General features: G+C 50.7%; 3 protein-coding genes and 1 long non-coding RNA gene across 7 annotated transcripts in view; 1 reads left to right on the top strand and 3 right to left on the bottom strand.

Moving 5' to 3' along the window:
* Positions 1 to 15,414, bottom strand: part of CSNK1G1 (casein kinase 1 gamma 1) — an 88,253-nt gene extending 72,839 nt beyond the window's left edge. For 3 of the 4 annotated variants that reach the window (XM_042885770.1, XM_042885766.1, XM_042885769.1), the window contains exon 1: positions 15,339 to 15,414. The gene's annotated coding sequence lies outside the window, so the exon portion shown is untranslated. Of the gene's footprint in view, positions 1 to 814; positions 921 to 15,338 lie in introns of those variants that run through there. The other variant, XM_042885767.1, reaches the window with a different exon arrangement.
* Positions 15,415 to 16,089: 675 nt separating this feature from the next.
* On the bottom strand, positions 16,090 to 17,108 carry LOC122187916. Its single transcript, XR_006181441.1, has 3 exons — positions 16,940 to 17,108; positions 16,723 to 16,863; positions 16,090 to 16,231 (listed from the first exon to the last, which is right to left on the bottom strand). It is a non-coding gene; the product is annotated as an uncharacterized LOC122187916 (long non-coding RNA).
* Positions 17,109 to 17,151: 43 nt separating this feature from the next.
* Positions 17,152 to 17,573, bottom strand: PCLAF (PCNA clamp associated factor). The gene is given in 3 exon segments (XM_042885814.1): positions 17,152 to 17,313; positions 17,316 to 17,465; positions 17,528 to 17,573. Coding segments are annotated over 3 exon segments (276 nt in total). The 3' UTR covers positions 17,152 to 17,233.
* A 664-nt stretch (positions 17,574 to 18,237) lies between these two features.
* TRIP4 (thyroid hormone receptor interactor 4) overlaps positions 18,238 to 21,333 on the top strand; it is a 28,184-nt gene continuing 25,088 nt past the window's right edge. The window contains exons 1-3 of the mRNA XM_042885700.1: positions 18,238 to 18,326; positions 19,115 to 19,281; positions 19,508 to 19,644. Coding sequence (XP_042741634.1) covers positions 18,241 to 18,326; positions 19,115 to 19,281; positions 19,508 to 19,644 — 390 coding nt within the window. The 5' untranslated portion in view covers positions 18,238 to 18,240. The remainder of the gene's footprint in view (positions 18,327 to 19,114; positions 19,282 to 19,507; positions 19,645 to 21,333) is intronic.

The raw sequence follows: 21,333 nt of genomic DNA, 5'->3' as shown, positions 1-21,333 counted from the left end.
AATTCCTATCAGGGATCCCTGACCAAAGACTGACTTGGCATCTTCAACTTCATACCAACTTTCATTAAGAACTGGCACCTCCCAACAAGGAAGCTGGGCTATTCCTAGAGTAAACAGATTATTTCACGCTCTGCTAAACTAGAGGTTAGCTATTATTCATGTTCTGCTGGAAGAACAACATTGGCAAGAACGGAGGAGTCAAAGTATCACACAAGAAAATCCCCAGTGTATCTCCACAACTTCCTGCTGGCAAAGGCCAATCCCAAAAACCCATCCTCACCTCACGCGGGCCATTTGCAACCAGACCTTTCAACCTTCAGCTCAGCAAACACCGCTGCTCCCAGCCCCACGTAGCAGCACCTCACAGACGCACTCAGCCTCAAGAGCAACCCGAGCTCACAAGGCAGAGCCGTTGTCTGACCCGGCAGCAGGCTGATGGTGCTGGGCTGCTCACCCAGAAACCCCATCTGGCAGCAAGATTGCTCCGGCAAAGCAGAGAAACCCGAAGTAAGGGGAGGACCCTGCATGATTCAGCACGTGGCAGATCTGGACTAGAAGCCAGGAGCCGTGCTTGGCATGGCATGAAATAGCCACCTCTATAGCAATGGTCACAAGTGAGAATATGTGGTCAGCCCGGTTGGAGCACAAGTTATTGTGGTAGCCATGTTCAGAAAGCCTCAAATTATGCAGAACACAGTGCAGCGCACCTCTTCCGCTACTGAAAGAAGGAATGAGGATGAAAGAGGCTGTCCTAAGCCACAAGCCCCTTCCAGCTTTTGACAGGCAATTAAGCCTTTGTGTGTTTAATTAGTACCTCCAGACGCTTGGCGAGCTTCCTGTGACATCTCCTCGATGGCACTCGCTGGGCCTGGAGATATACATGCTGAACGCCAAGCCTTGGGCTTACAGGAGCACGCAGGGGGAGCCAGTCCATGAGGATGCCTCAGTTCCCACTGTGCCACCCTCCTCAGGAATATCTCTACTTTAGGGTGCCAGAAATGGAAGGACGGGAATACAGAAGCTTTCAGCCTTGCAAGGTTTTCTTCCCCATTACTTTCCAAGAGAAGTGCAGCTGAGAAGCCAACTTTCCTGTTTTAGGTTCCCAGGCAACATCCCCGAAGGCACCTCAACAATGGACATCTGTATCTTAACACACAGCCAGATCCTTCCTTTCCTCACTTCGTCTTGGGGACCTGCAGCAGTGGGAGCCAAGAGAGATGATTTCAAGAGCCTAGCACTAAAAAATTCAGGGCGTTCTACAGATGCTGCTCAGCTCCCAGAGGACACTGCTTCCATCACAGCATGAAGTGACGCTACAAAACCCTTCCTCACAGGGCTCACAGGTGGTATGCACACAGTTTTGGGATCTTTGTTCTTCACCTCATTATCATTTTATTGACATTTAGCAGCACGAACCTCTGGATAATACTGGAGAAAAAAAAAAAAAGGTTCAAGTTTAATGCACAGAGCAATATTACAATTCCAACCTAATGGATGCTACCCCACTTTGAAGTCTTTGCACCAGCCAGCACTGAAAGAGGGGTCAAAAAGCTGCCACTGGTATTAGATGATGGAACAAACCTTAAGAGCAAGGACAACACATCAGGTTTCAATGGTGAGAAATTGGACTGGTGGCATACAGAGCCATACTTGAGAAATCCCCCATCAGACCTGGAGCAATGCACGTTTGGGTCAGCACATTTTCATTTAAAGTGCTTCACACCCACGTGGAAAAATGAGGTCTCTGCAGATCATTTCTGGTGTGCAGGAAAGTCTTTTCAGGAGACATCAATACTAGTGAGCAGTTTTGGCATAGAAGCCTGCAACACTTCTATTCCAAGTCCAGCATGTCAGCATTCACAAGTTTTGTCTAGAGAAAAGCTTGCCCTCCCTCGAGAAGGCAACATGTTTCAACCAACAGATACACATAAGCTATCTTGAGGAACACACCATGCTCTGGTTGGATTTTTTGCTTGTTTTTAAACCACCACTCAGGACTTCATTCTCTCCCACCACAGCCCTTTAACCAAAGCTACTGAGACAACTAAGAGCAGTAAAGACAAACTCTCTGAACACGAGGAGTTTCAAAACTCCGGGGTGGTCACGTTCCTAACCTTCAGCAACCAGAGGAGAGCTAGCAGCAGATACCCAGGAAAGGGAAAGAAAAGGAAAAGAAGAGGAAAAGCAGATGTAGCTCCTTCAGCTTTTATTCCTGGGTCTTCCCAAGCTAGTGTGGGCTTTTGGCCATTCAGCAGTGCTCAGCACAGCCTTCTCTTGGGCTTGCCCAGCTTCTCTGACCTTGCAGAAGCCTTTGGTGGCCCCAGCAGCCCTACTCCACCTCAACAGCTCTGCTCCTGATCCCACCTGCAGTTAGCTCCAGCTGAAGCTCCCTCCTCCCACCTCCAGCCCTGAGCACCTCATTGCCGTGACCTGAGCTAAGCCAGCACTGCCCTTTAAGCTGAGTAAAGATAACCAGTTCTTGTCAGAAGGGAAACCAAAGGACTCAATTTGATTGCAGAGAACAAATAAGTAAGAGTCAAGGAATAAACATGCACTGCTATTTGCTAGTTACCAGTAGATATTAAAGCTATGCCTCGTAGCTGTAACAGCAGAAGAGACCCAGACTACGCACTGAGGCCATCTGCCCTTGAAACACAGAAAGCAGCTGCATCAGAAAGAAAAGCCTTACCTTGCCAGGTAATTTGCAAGTTTTTCACCGGGAACAAACACTTACCAGCGATACCTGGAGGAGAGCTGGGCACACAGCTCAATGCCTTCACGACTGTGCTTGCAGCAGAGCTCCTCTGCACATTCAGTAATTTGCAAATTCCTCTCTGAATACACCCCAAAGCTGACATCTACATTTATTCTGCCCAACTGGAGAATAAAAACTCAGCTTTTATTCTGCACTGTATACTTGGGCAGCACTCAGAACAGTATTTATCGTCTGACACCTATGTAAAAGTAAGTAAAAAACCCCACACTGCTGCTTGCAGAGCTTTGTAAAAACCCTTTAACATCTTTCAATTCCCTTAACTCACATGAGTAGCCCACACACTGCACATGTGGCAGAGTACAGCAAGTGGGTCTCCATTGCAGCCTTCCCTTTACAAAAGCAGAAGAGCAACCAGAACTTTGTGCTCTACACAGAGCCTGCAGAAAGCAAAGCCTGCACACATTCCTACCAGCCTGTGCAAAAGGAAACCAGTGTTTAGCTAGCAGCAAGGTGCTGAAGGCTCCAAAACCAACACCAACAGTCTTTGCAACGAAAGGGAACATAACGATGCCTTGAATGAGACGACCCAAAAAGCTAGAGAAAACACGTGGACACGTTCAGATAGTCCTACTTATGGCACACAAATACAACAAAATAAAATTCTTCAAACCCTGAGTCATTCAGAACAGCCCTGCTTCTCCTACATTTCATTAGGCAAGGTTTTCACCACACGTGCCCACAGGGTGTTCTCAAAAGGAGCCAGGCTGCACGTTTTCAGGGGTAATGAATCACCTGGTGCTTCAAGGACACGTCAGCCCAAGCGGACGATGGCATCACAGCCTCGCTGAGGATGCTCAAACATAACTGTGTTTTATCCTTCGCAAAACTTAACCTGCTCAATATAGCCTCCAAAGCTGGAAGACCAAAGTGGGAAAACTCACCCCAGCAGTAGCTGACTTCTCCCTTCCAGAGCACTTAGCCTTTTCCCCCATAGCTGCAGACACCACGCAAGCAACAGAAGTGGAAGACACCGCATGGCTCGAGGAGAAAGAGGCACACACCCTAATGCAAAACACCTGCTTTTTAGCTGGTGCAGAAGCTGCTACAGACACAGCCCTGTTCTGATAACAGAAATACTAGAGCAACAGGTGAGAAGGTAGAACAGGGCCACCCTCATTGTATGTAAGGATGCAAAACAAGCACACCGCCTCCTGCTTTGCTTCCTCTGAGGCAGGAATGGAGCTCCCCAGTGCAACCATGCTGACTACTGTTCTGGTGCAAGGCAAGTCAGTGAGAAGGGCTGGAACCCAGCACACATCTGGACTGTATCAATGCTGGGTTATGTTCGTTAGTGAGATTTTAAATTAGAGATATCAAATCAGGCACTCAGGAACACTGCAGCGATCTCTCAGATGCCTCTACTCACCATACCCATGTGAAACACCCAGTACCAGATCACGTTCTACACTGCACCATCATCACCGTGCACTTTGCTCATCTTTTGGGTCTCCTCCTCTCCAAAGGGTCCCTTTATGGTTTACACCATGAGACTTAAGGAGTTGATAGGCATTTGTACAAGGAGCATTTCCACTCCTAGTCTTCTCTGGAAGAGGCAAACCCCTCTGAAGACTGAAAGAAGTTATCCCAAAAGGGATTTGAAGCACACTTAAAAAAAATTATAAATATCCATCTCATTCAAGGAGTTTCCTTGCAAGATGCCTTTAATAGGCATCTGACCACGAGTTTCTTTAGTTCACGCATTCTGTGAAAGAAATGTAACCACCCGTCAGAGAACTTACTGCTGTGATGATTTGCTCAGCAGTCTCACACTCAACACACCATCTCACCGACTCCTTAATACTCCAGATGCTATCAGCATAGAAATGCCTTGAGCTGAGCACCAGTCAGTAACCCACACAGCTATTTGGGGTCTGCTCTGCCTACCTGACAGGTCCAGGCTGTGAACTCTGCAGAGCAGAAAGCCCGTACACACATCTGATGCAGATAGCCCTCCTTCTAGGAGAAGCCTCCACCCATCAGCACCTTAGCTGCTCCTCAAGAGCTCCCTTTCAGCAGACTTCAGCTGCTCTGCAGCTTCTCTTAATCCCTCCTTGTTCTCTTCCTCCATGTGTCACAACCTTCTAGAAGACGCTAATAAGCTGGTTAACAATAACTAACCAGAAAGGTTTTATTATTAACATACGCACACACATTAAACCCAGTTATCTCCTGCAACAGTCGTAGTAGTTGAAAGAAAACTACCTGAGAACGTTAAGAGTCTAGGAAAATCAATACATACGCACTCTAGAAGATGGGAGATGCTTACAGCCTGAACTTGCAGAAGGATGAAATGAGATCTTCCAAGAAAACCCAGACCACATTGTCCATGAAACTCAGCAATCGCAAGCAGGAACTCCTGCTGGCTTGTTTCCCTTATCAGCCTCATTTGTGAGAAAGTCTACCTCATTATAGCAACAGGAGAAAACCACCTGACAGTACCTGGAGAGCTTAGTGCCGGGTCAGAGGCAGAGCACCTCACAAACAGGTTTGACAGGCGGCAGGAGCAGGGCACAGAAAGGCAGCACCCAGACATCCCCTTCTGGGCAGGGCACTTCCAACCGCAGCCTGCCAAGCGTTCAACACTTCACTGTGGGATATCACTACCAAGAAAGGATCAAGCTCCTAGCTTTTGTGTTTAGGTGCAAAACTTCATCAACGGCTGCTCGCACATGCTAAAAAGCCCTCTTCATGTTTTGACAGGGAAATGCGTGGCTTGACAGACCAATCTTCGATTAAATCAGATTAAGATTTTTAGCAGGCATGGTTCAGCAAGCTAAGAGCCTACCAAAGCAATCCTCAGTTTGTCAGCCATGCCACAAACACACCCAAAGCCAGCACTGCTGATGCCCTGCTGACCTCATGTAATCAGTATGGCAGAGCAGGACATTCATAGGCGCACGCCTTACTCGTTGTTGTGACGGCCCAACTCCGGCCTATTAGCAGATCAGCACCTGCAGAGGAACTGCTGCTCACCATCCCACACAAGGAGAGCTGAAGGGAAGCATTATCATCACCTCCTCCCACTTTCTACATAGAAAGGGGGAATACAAGCAGTTTTCCCCTTTAAAGTGACTGAACTTCATGTTCAATTACCTTATTTGTCCCCTATTTCTATTTTTTTTCCTATTATTTGTTTCAATTTGCCTGGTTTCGGTTTCTACCCACCCCATCTTGAAACGCCTTTACACATTAACCACAGAACGTTGTGTGACAAAGCTCCTCTGACTTCACGTGGCACGGCAGAGCTGGAGCTGTGTGCAGCATGCTGAGCCCTCCCTTCCAGGTATCCACAAACCAAGCAGCTCCAGCTCAATTTAGGAAATCCCATCTCCTCCATATTTCCAGAAGAAGGGGCTCATGAAGATGGAATACATGAATACCCGCATCACAAAATCCTCTGCTGGTATCTTGCCACCATTCATAACGATTGCAGATGCCATAGGAACAGCTCCAGCATCTGGAACCATTGGATTAAGGATGTTAGCACAGACACGCCTGCCACAGCCTAAGAGCATTTGTTACGCAGACCTGCTGACCACAGCCTTCTCTGACCACTTACTGAAACTCACTCAGCATTACCCAGTGACTGCAGTACTTCATCAGACTGATGCTTCAGCCCCCAAAGAATTCAAGCAACCATATGTGTTACCTGTAGCAAGCGGGAGACCACCAGCAATGACTGAATTATTGGGAGTACAGGTCAGCTCTGCAACCCCAGTCAGCAAGCCGTGCCCATGCCACACAATAAGGGGTGGCCCACTCACCTGCAAAGAGTTTTTTCCACAAGCTAAAAAGCCACCCCATTCACTGCACTCTAAACACAAGAAAGCACAGCAGACACCCAAAAGTCCTGCTCTACTTCCCAGCTTTCCCCATTCAGCTGCCAGCACACTGCCAGCTGCAGGAAAGTTTGGCACTTCTGGCAGATGGCAGACAAACTCTAACAGCTTGATTACACATTAAAGGCGTAAGTCATAGGCTCTAGGACCCAGTGAAGGCTCCTCACTACACTCACAGGACAAATTGTGTCTTTAATTAGACACAAAAAGCAAGTGACCATGTAGGTCAAGGCAAACAGCGCAGAGCCGGACAGCCCTGGCACGCATTTTGTTGCATGGATTTACCTCCTTGTGTGCCCTGATGGCTTCTGTACAGAGCAGAGTTCTTCTCTAGCTTCTAGGAGATAAATTTAGCCTCCCCTTGAAGAGGACTGTTGCCATTCGCACACTTAAGAAATCACACCCGCACAAAGAAGCTTTGCTTCAGCTTTCACTTTCAACCCGCAGGCTTCAGCGCAGCAGCCACCAAGCTGCGCTCACTGCCCACAAGGCCAGCTGCCTACCAGGTCAGCTCCTGCCGAAGCCCAGCGCCAAGCGCCGCCGCGTGCAGCAGGTCGCTGCTGGGCCTGCGGAGCTGCGGCCGGACTGGGAATTACTGCCAGCACAGCACTGAAAGCATCAGCCGATTATCCGACACACAAAGCCTTCCAGCGTCACTGATCCCCCAAAGCTCTGCCTATCCCAGAAATGCAGCCTTTACATTCTGATTTAGATATCTGGAGATGAGCAGCAGAAGCCCTTGTAACACAAGGTCATACCTGGCTTGCTGGAAGACTAAATTTAGCCCTCTGTGCCTCAGGAGATTCTATTAGCTATGGAAAGAAAGGACAGTGGCGTTGAGCATTGGTCCAAGGGTAAATCCCTTGGAAGAGTTGACTCCATTTAGTTCCAAATGACCTCAAAGCTATTAGCAGGGTACCCCAACTCCACTCATCAGAAGAGGGACAGTTAAATACTACACAGAATCAGTGTGGGGCTCCGCCGCTCTGTTTAAGGTAGGCTTGCTCAAGTGGTGTAAACTATTACTACATTCAGTTTTAGACTGTAAGACAGGAGATCAAGAAGGTTTAACAGATGGGGTTTCAGCACAAATGTATTTTGGAACACCTCCTTAGCAAGCATATTTCCTACTCTAACGCTACAACTACAACACACCGTGGAAAAGCTGATCTGCCAGAACACGAGGATTACTCAAACTTTTGTCAGCGTCACCAGAGACTGACTGAACAGTTTGCAAAGACAGGCTCCAGTTTACCCAAAGGTGTCACAGAGAACAGCTCTGTGACAGTTAGCGATTTTGAAAGCCATAAAGATGGGGATGATTCAGATTCTCCAGCACGAGATGTGTGTTGGGTCCTGGGATCGGAATCAGTACTGCAGCACTCAGCTGAGGTTCAAAGTCCAGGATTGCTGCAAGCATTCAAGAGAATCTATGTGTGAGAAAGAGAATTTGGTTTGAAGATAGCCCTGGGGAACATCTGCACTCCCTGTGTCAGCCCTGCCAGCTTCACACACCTTGCAGGACATCCAGGTAGGTTCTGTGTTTTGGAGCATTAGCTCAGTGGCACTTAACAACAAAAGCAGGATGACTGAGATCACACCAAAACGAGCGCAGGGCTTCCTGCAGTAGATGCGGAGGGTCCACGGTCCAACTCCATACCTACAAATCATTTTCAACCCCAAGGCTCTGAAAGCAGCTGGCAGCACAGGGGCTGCCCAAGCACCCAGTCCTCCTCCCAGCACCGCTCCTCACACCTGAGCCAGTCCCTGCAGCACGCTGGCCAGCAGGGATCCCCACAACCAGCCCTAGCTCACATTGTTCCCTTTCTGTCAAAGCCCTGTATCTGCACAGACCAGAAGGAACAAAACAAGTGCTTCCAGAACAACACGCCCCAAGTCATAGATCTTGACGAGTGAAGGCACTCTGGCACATGTAGTAACTGCTAGCATTGAGAAATGATTGAGAAAAACAACCAACAGAGCACCAGGGCTATATCCAGTAAGTCTAGACAAAGGACTGCATATTGGTTTGGAGCCTAAAACCAGTTTTGGATCGCAACCACTGAATAATATAAATCTCAGCACAGATACTCTTGCTGCAACAGCAGAACACAGCCTAACAATGATTTACCATCACTGGTGTCGCATCTATCACGAGTAAAACTGGAGCCTTAGTGCCGCCAACACTGCACAGAGCTTTTTCAGAATTAGAAACCTGTCAAAACCTTTCCAAACAGAGGACGGCTGGGAAGCAGTATCAGATGCCTGAGTGGCTGCAGGCCTGGTCTCAGCTGCAGGATGATCACCTGGGGAAGCCGAGGACCTCGAAATCATCCAACCTGCTGCTGATGCCCTGCCAGCAGCTACACCAGCCAAGGTAATCCAAAATGAGACTGCAAACAGGCAGCAAGCGCTTGGCGTGGTGAAGAACCTGGTGGAAGCACACAGAGCATTTTGGAAGGCACTTCAAAAGCATCCAGGCTCCTTAGGGCAAGAGCTGCCACAACCCCTCCCTCCCGAAGCACACGGGCATGGGGTTACCTGCAGCTTCAGCTCTGCCAAGAGCACTCTGCTGAAAAGCAACAGCAGGAACAAGCCTCCATCAGCATCCCGAAGGTGAGACCTTTGAAGTCTAACAGCCTTGAAAAGAGACAGCTACAAAGCGTGCGGTCTCTGCCTCATTAAAATAAGATGTTACAGGTTAATAAGTTTTCATTTGTTCACTCAAGCTTGCTCTTTCAAGATCTAGGAAATAAAACAAAGCTGTAGAAGCCAGCCTCGTGCATCACAAGGACAGTTAGAAGGTACCTGAGGACAGCCAGAGCCGCTCCACCAGGGCTGCTGCAGCACTTGGGATGAAGCACCTGGAAATGTTCACAAGCACAGTTGTTTCAGTTTATTTGCCAGAACTGTCTCCTGCAGTGGAACAACTTCATAAGCCATATTGCACAGGACTTCCTCTCATTTGTTGTTTTTCACTGACCTAAATAAGAAGAAGTCAAGCCTATACAAGGAATTTTGACTCACAAGGAACCAAACTTGAAGACCCAGCAAGCCTGAGACCCTGCGACTGCTATGCTCTAGAAACTCAGCCAAAAAAACCCGTCACAAGAAAACAACTCCATTCATATCCCTCTCCTTGCCATGAGCAAGACTACACAGATGCAAACAGATTTCCTTATTCCCCCCTTCCTGCAGTATGGTCTCTACTAACATGAAAGAAAAAAAAAAGACTGGTTATGAATCAACCCTCTGATTTATACTCAGAAATGAACGTGCAGCAGCTAGCAAACAAGCAGAGCTCGGGTTGTTATTTCTGCAAACAAGATGTTACTCTAATTACAGGTGTAACGAAGATTAGTGCTTAAGTGGAAACTCACACAATTTTCAGTCTCATAAGCTGGGAAGATTTATTGCTGCCTAAGATGATTTAAAACATGAACTGAGCTCCACAGCAAGTTGCTAAGATGGAGGCTATTGTGTTTTGCGAAATGAATAGATGAAGAAGCATGCTTCAGGCTGGTTGGCTTCGCAGAACTCAAAAGCAGGTTTCTCCTACCACTTCCTTAGCCTAGCTGTGGCACTAGAAATTACAATTCCTTGTGAAATGGGAGAGGGGGTGGGGGATTCAAGGGGGACTCTATAGAAAGCTGCTATTCCAGAGTTTTCTTAGCATTATTCAAGCCTCAAACTCATCAAGCTTTATCAATACACATTAAAAGACATATATGGGACAGCAAGAACTCAAGATAGTTAACAAGCTGTGGGCTGCTCTCTACCATAGCACGTGCTACATGGCCAGCTCACCCTGCGAGACGACAGAGACGTGACAGCCTCAGAGAAAGGACAGCGGGTTCAGGACCGCAAAGAAAAGTTCGTTTCTTTGTAAACAGCTGCAGTTTTCCCGGTCTAAAGGAATGTCATAACATAATCTAAGAGGGAAAAAAAGAGCAGCAGGATAGCACAGGCAGACAGAAAGCAGTTTCTGTATTCCGTTGTGAGATATCTCCAATTCCCGCATTGGGAACAAGACCATTCGGTTGCCTCCACAAAGCGCAAACTGTCAGCCTAATCTTCTGGGTAGGATGGCTGTCAGTTCTTCAGGCTATTAAGTTATTATCCAGAAGGGATTTGCTCACAGACGAGCAAACCAAAACAGAAGACTCAGACAGGTAAGAGACACCTATCCATTGGGAACATGAGCTGCTCTAAATAGGCTTTAAAGGAGTAACATAGGAAACGCCAAGAGAAAATGGAGATGACCTCACAGTGATCTGTGCTTCCGTGCCGGTCGTGCCAACTGCTTTATTTGCATGAGCGGTCTGGATTTCTGAACCAGAAATTGAAGAGACATCTAGCAAAGACTTAGAATACCTCCTCCATCTTTAGAAGATAGGGATTTAATGTGGAACGTAATGATTAAGGAAGCACAAGTCTAAGGTGTTTACCTTCCCATACCTATCCTACAACCCGTGCTTTCTGCACCTCAAAGCCCTCCATTTTCTCAGCCCTCCGCAGCTCAAGCTGCCTGCTGCCATCACTTCCCCACAGCCACCAACCTCGCCCAGCTCCAGAGGCTGCTCAGCCCCCCCTCCTTCTGCAAGGACGCACTCTGAAACAACACTGGAAGGAGCTGCTGGCTGCGGTCTGTGCGAGCGCTGCTGACAGATGAGGGGAAGTTTCTGGGGGCTGAGAATGAGGAGCCGATGACCAACAGCTCCGTGACAGCATTTCAAAGAACTGCTCCCACACTCGGGCTCCAACTCATGAGGAACTGAGGTTTCTGAACAACTGGAAGCCTGTACAAGAATGAGGGGTCTGATTCAATCAAAACAGCACTCGGAATGGGCACCAGGAATAGAGATTAAAGACTCCTCTGACACTTCAGCACGAGAGCAGAGAGGGGAACATGTGTCCCAGGATCACGTGGCTTTTGGGGGAAGAGAAGCTGATTCATAAAATCTCATCTTACAGGGGGGCAAGGGGCAGCCATATGGAAATCAAAGCTAGAAAAATGAAAGTTAGTACAAGTGAAATAGGATGGAAAGCCAAAACTGAGGCGTGTGTGTGTTCCTCCATCAACACTGGAAGTTAAGATGATGGAGAAACTCTTTAAGCACCTGCTTTCTAAGCAACAATGCGGGGGCAGCACACATTGAAACCACAGGGAAGGGCAGAGGGGTCAACAGGACACTCGGTGTCCAAGCACTGAACTTCTGCAAGATCCAAGCTCAACGTGTCATGAAGAAGGGAATCAGAAATCCAAGCTCAAACCAGCATGGCTTCAGCCGCACCAGCAGCGACAGCAGCAGAGCTGTGCTCACCAGGGGGTTGGACAAGCAGGAAGCACGGAATTAAACTGAGCCTCCACACAAACCACTGAGCGTTGTGTCAACATGCAACACCAGGACCAGTTCTTAAACATCATAAAGCAACTTCTCCCCAGCAACACGCAGGAAGGGTGGCGGTGCCTCATTTTATCTCCAACAGCAAGAAGCTGAGTATGAGCCACCACAATGAGATCGGACCACGCTGTGGGACAGGAGAATCCGAGGCACCGTATCGTGCCAGAGCAGGATGGGGACATGCCCTGCATAGCTTCCTGCTCAAAGCTGTGCTGGGTACCTGAATCCTTCACCAAAAGTCTGCAGGGAGCAAAGCTGTCACGAGATAAAAGGAAAAATTCTTCAAAAACTTAAGTAACTGGTTAAAAAAATGCACGTAAGAACCAGGGAAGAAGGGCATCATCTTTGTAGCAGAGGGACTCACAGCTGCTTTCTGCTCTGCTCCACTCTACTGAACGGTGCAAGGAAGGCAATACTGAGATGACAACATTTGCCACTCTGAATAATTTAACATTATCAGTAAATAAGGGCAGTGACTCTAAGGAATTGCAGCAAAACCTCAAGACACAAGTAGGTGATAGAATCAAAGCACAGGACATCAGAAATGATGAACTCCAAAGAAAATCACCAGAAAGAGCTGAAGCCAGCGCCCAGGAACAGGACTTCAGCAGTGTATTCCCCCAGAAAGGAGTCTCCTGAAATTATCAATACCATGGAAAGAGTGAAGAAGCAATTTGTTCCAGATCTACTCCTTGCTATTTTTTTTTTTTCCTTTTGACATCCCTGTTGTTTTCTGTCCCTTCCCTGTATGTGGGCTACACAAGAAGTAGTCTCCATGCTTAGTGTCCTCTGAGCACCACAATGATTCAAGTGAGTGGGCAGATCCCCGGCAGGGCACAAGATTTAACTCTTATTAAGCCCAGCTCAGGAAGGTCACAGAATGTTGGAATGAGAAAAACAGAGCAATATTTCCTCAAAACTGCCATATTTGTGTGCTCCTATCCTTGGCACCTGCTGCTGCTTACCAGTAAGCAGAATTCTGGGCCAGATGGATCACCTGAAGGCCCTCTGTATGGCATTATAGACGAGTTCACATGCAACCTGAAACATGTGGCAGTTGGTTGCTTCCGAAGAAGCGGCAATTTAAGAGACATCCACCAAAAAAAGGGCAATGAGTCTAAGACAGCCACAGGTTATGCTGTCCTCAGCCTCACCAGCTAACGGCTCCCCTTGTAATGCTCTCTGAACCCGTCATCTGGATCAGCCTTACCGGAACATTTTCCAGCAGCAACTTCAGCTTGAAAAGTTGAATTGGTGGCAGTACAGAGAATTGGAGCAGCACAGAAACTCCCACGGAAGAGAAATACAGGTGGGATGGAGCAAGGCAAGGCCACGCGCTTCAGGCTCCTCAAAAAGCTGTCTGAATAGCTGGAAGGTCTTTAATGCAATGGAACAAGAGATTGGATATTAGCTTTCTGCTGCGACCTGCAAGCCACCACCCTGATGGAGTGGTGAAAGACAACGGCACAAAGGAACTCTGTGTGACACCGTGTGGCATCCCCAGGAGACCTGCTTGGGTCAGTCACATTCTGGGGTTCGTTTAAGCAAACATGTGCACGGCAGAGATAGGCAGCTAACCTGGAAAACAGCAGCCGTGGGGCTTGGGAAGAAGAAGCCAAGAGCAAAGCACACTCTGAAAGCACCAGAGAAGAGAAGAGGTGGTGTTGGCACAAAAACAGATGGGTTCATGCTGGCTGCAAGTAAGGTTGCGATAAGAACCTGAAGCAAGTTCTCACCCATCAGTGTAACAGTAGCTTTCCAGGCAGAGCAGCACGGCAAGCAACCCCAAACAGTCTAAAGCAGCGTGGATTTCAGGCAAGCAGCTGGAAATACACTTCTAGGGATTCCTATTAAGCTTCTGCAGGCCTTCACAACCCAGCAGCTCCTCCCCCAAAAAAAGAGCAACAGGAAAAGGCAGTAAAGGACGCTTCAATGAGTCCAGAAAATGGAATTTCATGGCAGACAGCACTGGAAGAAACATTTGTATCTGAACGGAGAATAGCTACTTATGCAAGGCATAAGTGGAAGGCAGCGATTTTATCGAGCCCATAGTTTAGTATTTCACTGGAGTCAGCAGGATTTTTGCCAAAAGCTTTCTGTATCACCCATACCAGGGTACCACTACACCGCTAGCAGCAACTTCACCAAGAACAGACATCCCTGGCTATTTCCCACCAGCCAAGCTTTCTAAGCACACTTTGTTTTTATGAGCTTTGCTAAGACAGAATGACCTTTTCTAAGCACAACACATTTGAGATCTTTTGCCAACAGGTTGCACCTTTCCTGGGGTCACCCCTCCTGCACAACACTGCTTGACAATACTTATAATTAGTAGCATTTCTAGAGGACCCCCAGCTATTCGCATGCAGGACACCACAGCAAATCCATCCACAACACCCAGACCCTCAGAACAACATCAGTGTTCCGCTCCCAGGAGAGCCTCGCCACCAAAACACCACATCCAGCGAGGACCCCTCTGCACGAAGGCGATCTCTCCCTGCTCACCACTCAAAGCAGCTCTTTGTATTTTCGGAATGTTTCTGTGGGAAAGTGCCGCTAATATTTGATAAGAGCTGCTAAATGGGAACAAAGCTCCCTCTTCTCCGCTCGCCCACCAGCCTCGGCAGGCAGCCGGGGGTACCGACAGGGGATTACAATAAAAAAAGCAACTTGGGCCGCTACAGAGATGGGAGATCGATGCAAATCGAAGGCAGCAGCTGGGGCACCGAGCGCTGAAGGACTCGGGGAGTGGCAGCCGGCTGCCCGTACTCGATAGGTCACCGATAACAAAATAAATCAGGCCCGAGCGCACACCGGCGGCACCGGAGGACTGGTGGGAAGCTGAGGACGAGGACGGTGCTCCTGGAGCGGAGAGCAGCGCTACGGCCGGGCGCCGGGCCGCGCGCCCGCAAAGCCCACCGCCTCCCGGGGAAGAGGAGGCAGGAGCTCGGCGCTGCGGGGCCCGGGTGGAAGCCGGCCCGCCGGCCAGCCCCGCGCCCACACCGCGCCGAGCACGGGCGATTCCCCGGGCACCGGGGGACACAAAGGAGCCGGAGCCCCGCACGCAGCCCGGGCACGGCTCGGGACGCCGCTCCGCCGGGAAACGCGGCACGGCCCCACCCGCGACAAGCCCTCTTTACGACGGAGCCCCAGGGGCAGCCGCTCGCGGGCCCCGCACCCGGTGAGGCGGCTCCGGGTACGGACGCTCGCTCCCGCCCGCGCTCAGGGCGGCTCCGCGAACGAGCCCTCGTTCGCGAAGAGGCCGGGCGCGGCACGGCCGAGCCCCGAGGCCCCGAACCCCCCGGCCCCGGGCCCTACCTGGCTGCGCCGGGCTGAGCTGGGCTGGGCCGGCCAGGCCCCGCCGCTGCTCCTCCCTCCGCCGCGCTCGACGGGGAGAGCGCCGACCCGGAAGCGCTCGGGGAAGCCCCGCCCCTCCCCAGGCACCGCCCTATGGCGACGAAGCGGCGGCGCCGCCCCGCAGCACTTCCGGGTGGCGGCGGCGGCGGGCTCGCCCTAGCAACCGCGTCCGGTTGCCATGCGGAAGCCGGGCCGGTGTCGGGGCGGCGTGTGGGCGGGGAGGACGAAACGGCCGCGGAACGGCACAAACTAACCGTACAACAAAGCCGGCACCACGTTAACATTCACCGTTTGCTTTTTTAAAGTACGAGGCCCCCAGGGCCGCCTGTGCCGGGGCTCCCCGCCCTCGCAGAGAACAACTTCGCAGCTCTCACCCCGTACCTCCCTTTCCAGTTTACAGCCGCTCCCCGTCCCGCACTGTCCTGCCCGTGTCACGGCCCGCCCCGGCCTCCCGCAGCCACTCTGGGCAGCGCCGGGCTGCTGCGCGGCCCCGCTGTGGGGCACTTGTCACAGCGCGGCCGCCGCCGGGGGCGCGGCGGCCCCATTCCACGCACCGGCTGTGACAATGCGGCTTTGTGCAGCGCGCAGCGCACAATCGTGCCGCTGTCGGGCGTCGCTCAGCGCCGCGCCAGGAGCCGCCACCCGAAGGGCCTCACGGGTCGCCAGCCCCAGTCAGCATGGGGCAAGTGGGCAACGACGAGGAGCGGAGGGGCGTCCTGCAGGCTGTGCGCTAGCCTCCAGCTCCTCACGCACCGCTGGCACTCGGCAGGAGGCTGCGTCCCGTCCTCCTTTCTCCTGCTGGAAGCAGCCTCAGCATCGGCTCGGTGTGCAGCAGCAATGTGCAGGCCCACCAGCTTCAGATGGACAGAAATGGGTACGTTCGTTACTCAGAAATGAGTTTGTTTTTTAAAGGAAAGCAGAAAAACACCAGGAAAGGGGGTATGCAGAGAGCTTGGCCGCAACAGTCCTTACCCAAGGCCCCAGCACCATCAAATCCCCACTATCACATATTCCCTGAATGCTGCTTTGCTACGTGCCCAAAAACCTCTTCACAGCACCAACACCTTTCTGATGTAAAAAAAAAAAAAAAAAAAAAAAAAAAAAAAAGGGCAAAACGTGCACTGCCGGGTTACCGGCACAGCCCAGCCCTTGGTAGCTGGAAGTGCTGCTGACATCTATTGTCAGCGTGGGGAATTTCTTCTTTTCGTCTTTGTGAATGTTTGCAAGAGCTCTAACGAACTGAGACAAATAAATTAGGCAATGCTGCCACGGTAGTTGGTTTAACTTCTGTTAGCAGTTCTCTGCTTGTTCCTATTTTATTAAAAACATTTTAAAATCTACTTACAGAGAGCACTCAAGACCACTGGGTTTTGGGTTTCCTTCTTCGTCCCCCACAATTAAAGAAGCTGCAGTGTTCACACGGGCCTCACCGAGGGTATTACCATCAAATCACCAGACTTACAAGAAATGAGGGGGTCTGAGGAACCTGGAACTCCAAAGCAGAACACTACGTTAAGGTCGCAGTAGCAATAATAACAGAGGTGAAGTTCTCCAGAACGCACCTCTCGCTCTGTGCCCACAAGTCCCAGGGCACGGGGAACTCCGTGACACGGTGTGCTATCACTGTGCTTCAGAAACGTCTTAGTTTCACCCCAATTTTACCACATCTTCCCCCATAGCCTCTCAAACGTCTACTTTTAGTCCTGCTCAAAAGCTGAACTGAAGCTCAGTTTTTTTAAGATCACGCCCGCTGTTTTCCACGCGACGAGCCGCGTTCCGCAGGGCAGCAGACGAGAAAGGGCTCAGGGAGACTGTGAGAGCAAACAGATCTCCTGCAGGAAAGCAACCTGAGGACCTCAGCTAGCCCCGTGCTGCCTTTTCTTGCCCTGCCCGCTGCTCCCTGCCGCTTCTCCGTCGGGATCGCTGTACTGCTGCGCCGCAGGAACTCCTCGATGCCCTCCTGCCAGGCGGGAACGGGCTTCACACACATCGGGTTTCCCCCGATGCGCCGGGCAGGTCGCGGCGGCGAGCGGGCCGTGTTGAGCCTGCCTGAGCTCAGCACCTTCCACGGTGCGCGGCGGGCCAACACTGCGGTGAGCGACAGACGGTGAGCAGCAGGCCCTGACGCAAGTCCCCACCTCGGCCCTCACCTTTACGGTACGCGCCGCAAACACCGCTCCCTTTAATGCGCGCCATCCCGCGCCAGCAGCACTACCGACACACGTCCACCAATGGGAGCGCGAGTTACCTCAGCGCCGACCCACCAACCCGCCAATGGGAGAGCGAGTTACCTCAGCGCTCGCTCCTCCCCTCACCGAGTTTCGCCTCAGCCCCGCGCTGAGGGGCCGTTCAGCCGCAGCCTGGAGCTGGGTACCGCCTGGACCGCGCATGTAGCTGACGGCCGCTCTCCTGCCCAGCTCCGCGTCCCCCTTCTCGGAATCTCGTGCAGTTTCCCGTCTCTTATCGCAGTTTCCCGCGGCCGGTCGCTCGGCCCCCTCGCCCTCTGTGATGGCCGGGGTCGTGCAGCCCTCATCCTGCTGCTGCTCGGCTCCTCGCGGTCCTCGTAGCGCGGCCGTATCGGGGGCGGCACCAGGCTTTCCTGCTCTGCCAGCTTTTTCTCCGTCACTTAGTATTAAAAAAGGATGCGTGTATGCGATGTTTGTGTATAGGGTAGGTGCGTACAGGCTGCGTTTTTCGTAACAAAGCCCTGAGAGGGTGACCTGTCCCAGAGCCCGGCTGAGGCAAAACGCGATAAGCTCTCGGAGGAGAACGCCGCTCGGTTCTTCGACCCGCGGAACGGGAGCGCCGGGGCCGCGTTTCCGGGGGACGGCGGTGCGCCGCCATTTCCCGTCCCCACGCGAAGATGGCGGTGCCCGGCGCGTTGCTGGGCTGGTGTGTGCGGCGCCTGCGCGGCGACTTCGGGCTGGACGTGGGCGAGGAGGTCGTGCGGTGAGCCTGCCCGCCGCCACGGGCCGCCCTGCATCGCGCTGCCGCAGGGCTCCCCCGTTCCGCTCCCGTTTCCCCAACCTGGTCCCTCGGTCCTCCTCACGTCCTCCCCGTGCCTCGTACCTCCTGAGGGTTTCCCTTCCCCTCACGGCCCTCCCCAGGTCCCCCACATGTCCCTCGGTTCTCCTCGACTCCTGGTTCGCATCCTCTACGTGAGCAGATGGGAAATCCTTCTTTCGGACCCGTCTGTTACCCAGCACGACAGCTGCCGTTAGGAAGCTGTTTAGGGAACCCAGCAGCTGTCCCCTTTATCTGGCTTTGGGGGACTTGCTCCCCAAATGGCTCCGTGGCACCTCTGTGCCTCGGATTGCCCTTGATTTTGGCACTGAGAGGGGTGTGTGTTTAGCTGTGGGCTCTGTGTGGTTAAGCAGGAGCTTCTCATTGTCTTAGGTTTAGGCTTTTTTACTTTATGTGAGCGCAAACAACAACCCACTGATTATTTATTATGATTATGGGGCAACGGGAATGTCGCTTAGCCCAGAATGGAGGAAGAAAGGCAGTTTGTTTTCCTTTATTATTAATTTAACTGAAAACGCCACAAGACTTTTCCCAATGCATCTGTTCAAGCATTTATGTTAGAAAACTTCCTTTCCCTTCCTATAAACTCCACAAAAACCTGGTATGAAGAGGGGAGATGAGTTCTGCTAGTTCCTTGTGTGTGTGATCAGGCCGTTGGAGTCCTGACAACAAAAGCCCCCATACCCACTTCTCTCCATCCCACCGTTCTGCAGCTACATCCTGTCGATAACAAACGAGGATGAGATCCGTGAGTACGTGGTCGATCTCCTCCAAGGCACCGAGGGAAAGAAGGGGAGGTTTGTGGAAGAGCTGCTGTCGCGCTGGCAGCAGTCCTCGCAGTCACCTGCTGAGCCCTTACCGGCCTATCGGAAAAAGGATGGTGAGTGGTACGGGGAGGGAGGAGTTGAACTGTTAAGTATCTTGATTATTCTGATTATAGTCTTGGTTATTCTGCTTGTAGAAAATCATTTACCATTAATGCCTATGGGTGGTCCTATTTCTGTACGTTGCGACGTAGCCAATTTCCATTCCCTAAGTGGGTGCAGGAGTTGAGGGGTGTCCCATTGCCACTTGCTCTGAGCCTTTGTGCTTACATGTTCTTGCAGAGACATCAGAGGCACCTCGGGCTGGAGACCAAGCAAAGAAGGGGAAACGCAAAGGAAGGAATAAACAGGAAACACCTGCATATGTGGAGCCCAGCACACATGTGGAGGAAGTAAAAACCCCCCTCGACCTAGCCAAGGTGGGTGCATCTGATACATGAGCACTGACTGCATGGCTGCCTGTCGTGGTGGCTGTTTCTGTGTTGCCACTCCTTTTGAAGCTGAATGCAGGTTTGAGCAGGCAGTACTCGCTCTGTGTGTATATAGGAGTCTTTTCCTGCCATGGGGCGAATAATATTCTTGGGAATGGTGGGAGTGAAGTTTTGAAGCTTGTGGCATTAAGGAATGTGTGCAAAATGTTGCTTCTTGCTATGTTTGAAACTTGGCGATCACAATGAATAAAGCCTTCATGGAAAACTGGAATATTTCAGGCTCATGTTGCTCCAGAGAGGAGGCCTTCAATGTTAGAGCTCTACTGAAAGAAGCTGCAGAATATGAGAATAGAAACACTAAAAACCAGGATATCCTGTCTCAAAGCAGCGCAAGGCCAGCAAGCATTCATTACCTTTCTTTCTGATAGCTAATTAATACATTTTGTAGCAGACTTGTTTTCCATTCAATAGAACTGTTTGTCAAATTTGATGACCTGTGCTATCAAATATTGTTGTAGTTACCCAGACTGAATTTCTGAATTTTATTTCTGCTGAGTGTGCTATGCAGGACAAATGTGTGGAATTGTGCTGCACTTAACTGGCTTTGTTAGATCTGCAATGGATTCCTTTGTGCTACAAACACTGAGCATGGTGCACATCCCCAGAGCTAATTTCTGTGATTTGTCTACGTGTCACCTTGTGAAGCTGTGGAGGATCATACGAATCTTAAAAGTTAGGGCTGCACCTGAATAAATGGTGGAACTTAATTATGTTTTTAAACTGAGGGTTCTGTAGTAGGGAAAGTGCAAACGCTTAAAATATTTGTAAGGATTTACAAAACAAACCTTTTTGGAACTATGGGGTGGATGATGTTCCATTGCCTGGCTTGGATCAGGAATGGTGTGGTGAGCAGGACCAGGGAAGTCATCCTGCCCTGCACTGCACTGGTGAGGCCTCACCTTGGCTTCTGTTTTGTTTTGGGCACCTCAGTACAGAAAGGACAGTGGAAGTGCTGCAGCAGGTCCAAAGAAGGGCAACAGGGCTGGTGAAGGGCTTGGAGAATATGGCCTGTGAGGAGAAGGAACTGGGGCTGTTTGGTCTGGGGAAGAGGAGGCTGAGGGGAGACCTTATTGCTCTCTTCCAGTAGCTGAAAAGTGATTGCAGCAGAGCAGGGTTGGTTTCTTCTCACTGATGACAGGTGACAGGACGTGGGGAAATGGCCTCGAGTTGTACCAAGGTAAGATTAGGTTGGATATCAGGAGACACTTCTTTACAGACAGGGTTGTGAAGCACTGGAATGGGCTCCAGAGGGAGGCAGCTGAGTCACCATCCCTGGATGTGTTTAAAAACCATTTGGATGTGGTGCTCAGGGACGTGATTTAGCAGAGGGCTGTTAGTTAGGGTGTGTGGTCAGGTCATGGTTGGACTCTATGATCTTTAAGGTCTTGTCCAACCTGAGTGATTCTATGGTTCTATGATTTCCTTCTAGTTCTCTCTCAACCTATTGGAAATACTGAGAAACTTCTGCCGAGGTGCTGGGATCACTGTATCTGTTTTTGTTTCTGCTGAACAGTGGAGTTTGAATCTGGTAGTGGCAGCGAAGCCAATTGGGCAGAGCTGAGAGGACTAGAAATGCTTTATCTTTTCATTGTGAAGCTATGTGGCTTGGTTTATGTA

Source organism: Lagopus leucura, unplaced genomic scaffold (assembly GCF_019238085.1).
Source record: "Lagopus leucura isolate 7727_CA_CO unplaced genomic scaffold, USGS_WTPT01 Super-Scaffold_100052, whole genome shotgun sequence".
Taxonomy (NCBI): Eukaryota; Metazoa; Chordata; class Aves; order Galliformes; family Phasianidae; genus Lagopus; species Lagopus leucura.
Note: the sequence above shows the minus strand (reverse complement) of the source record. Positions and strands in the feature narration are given on the sequence as shown.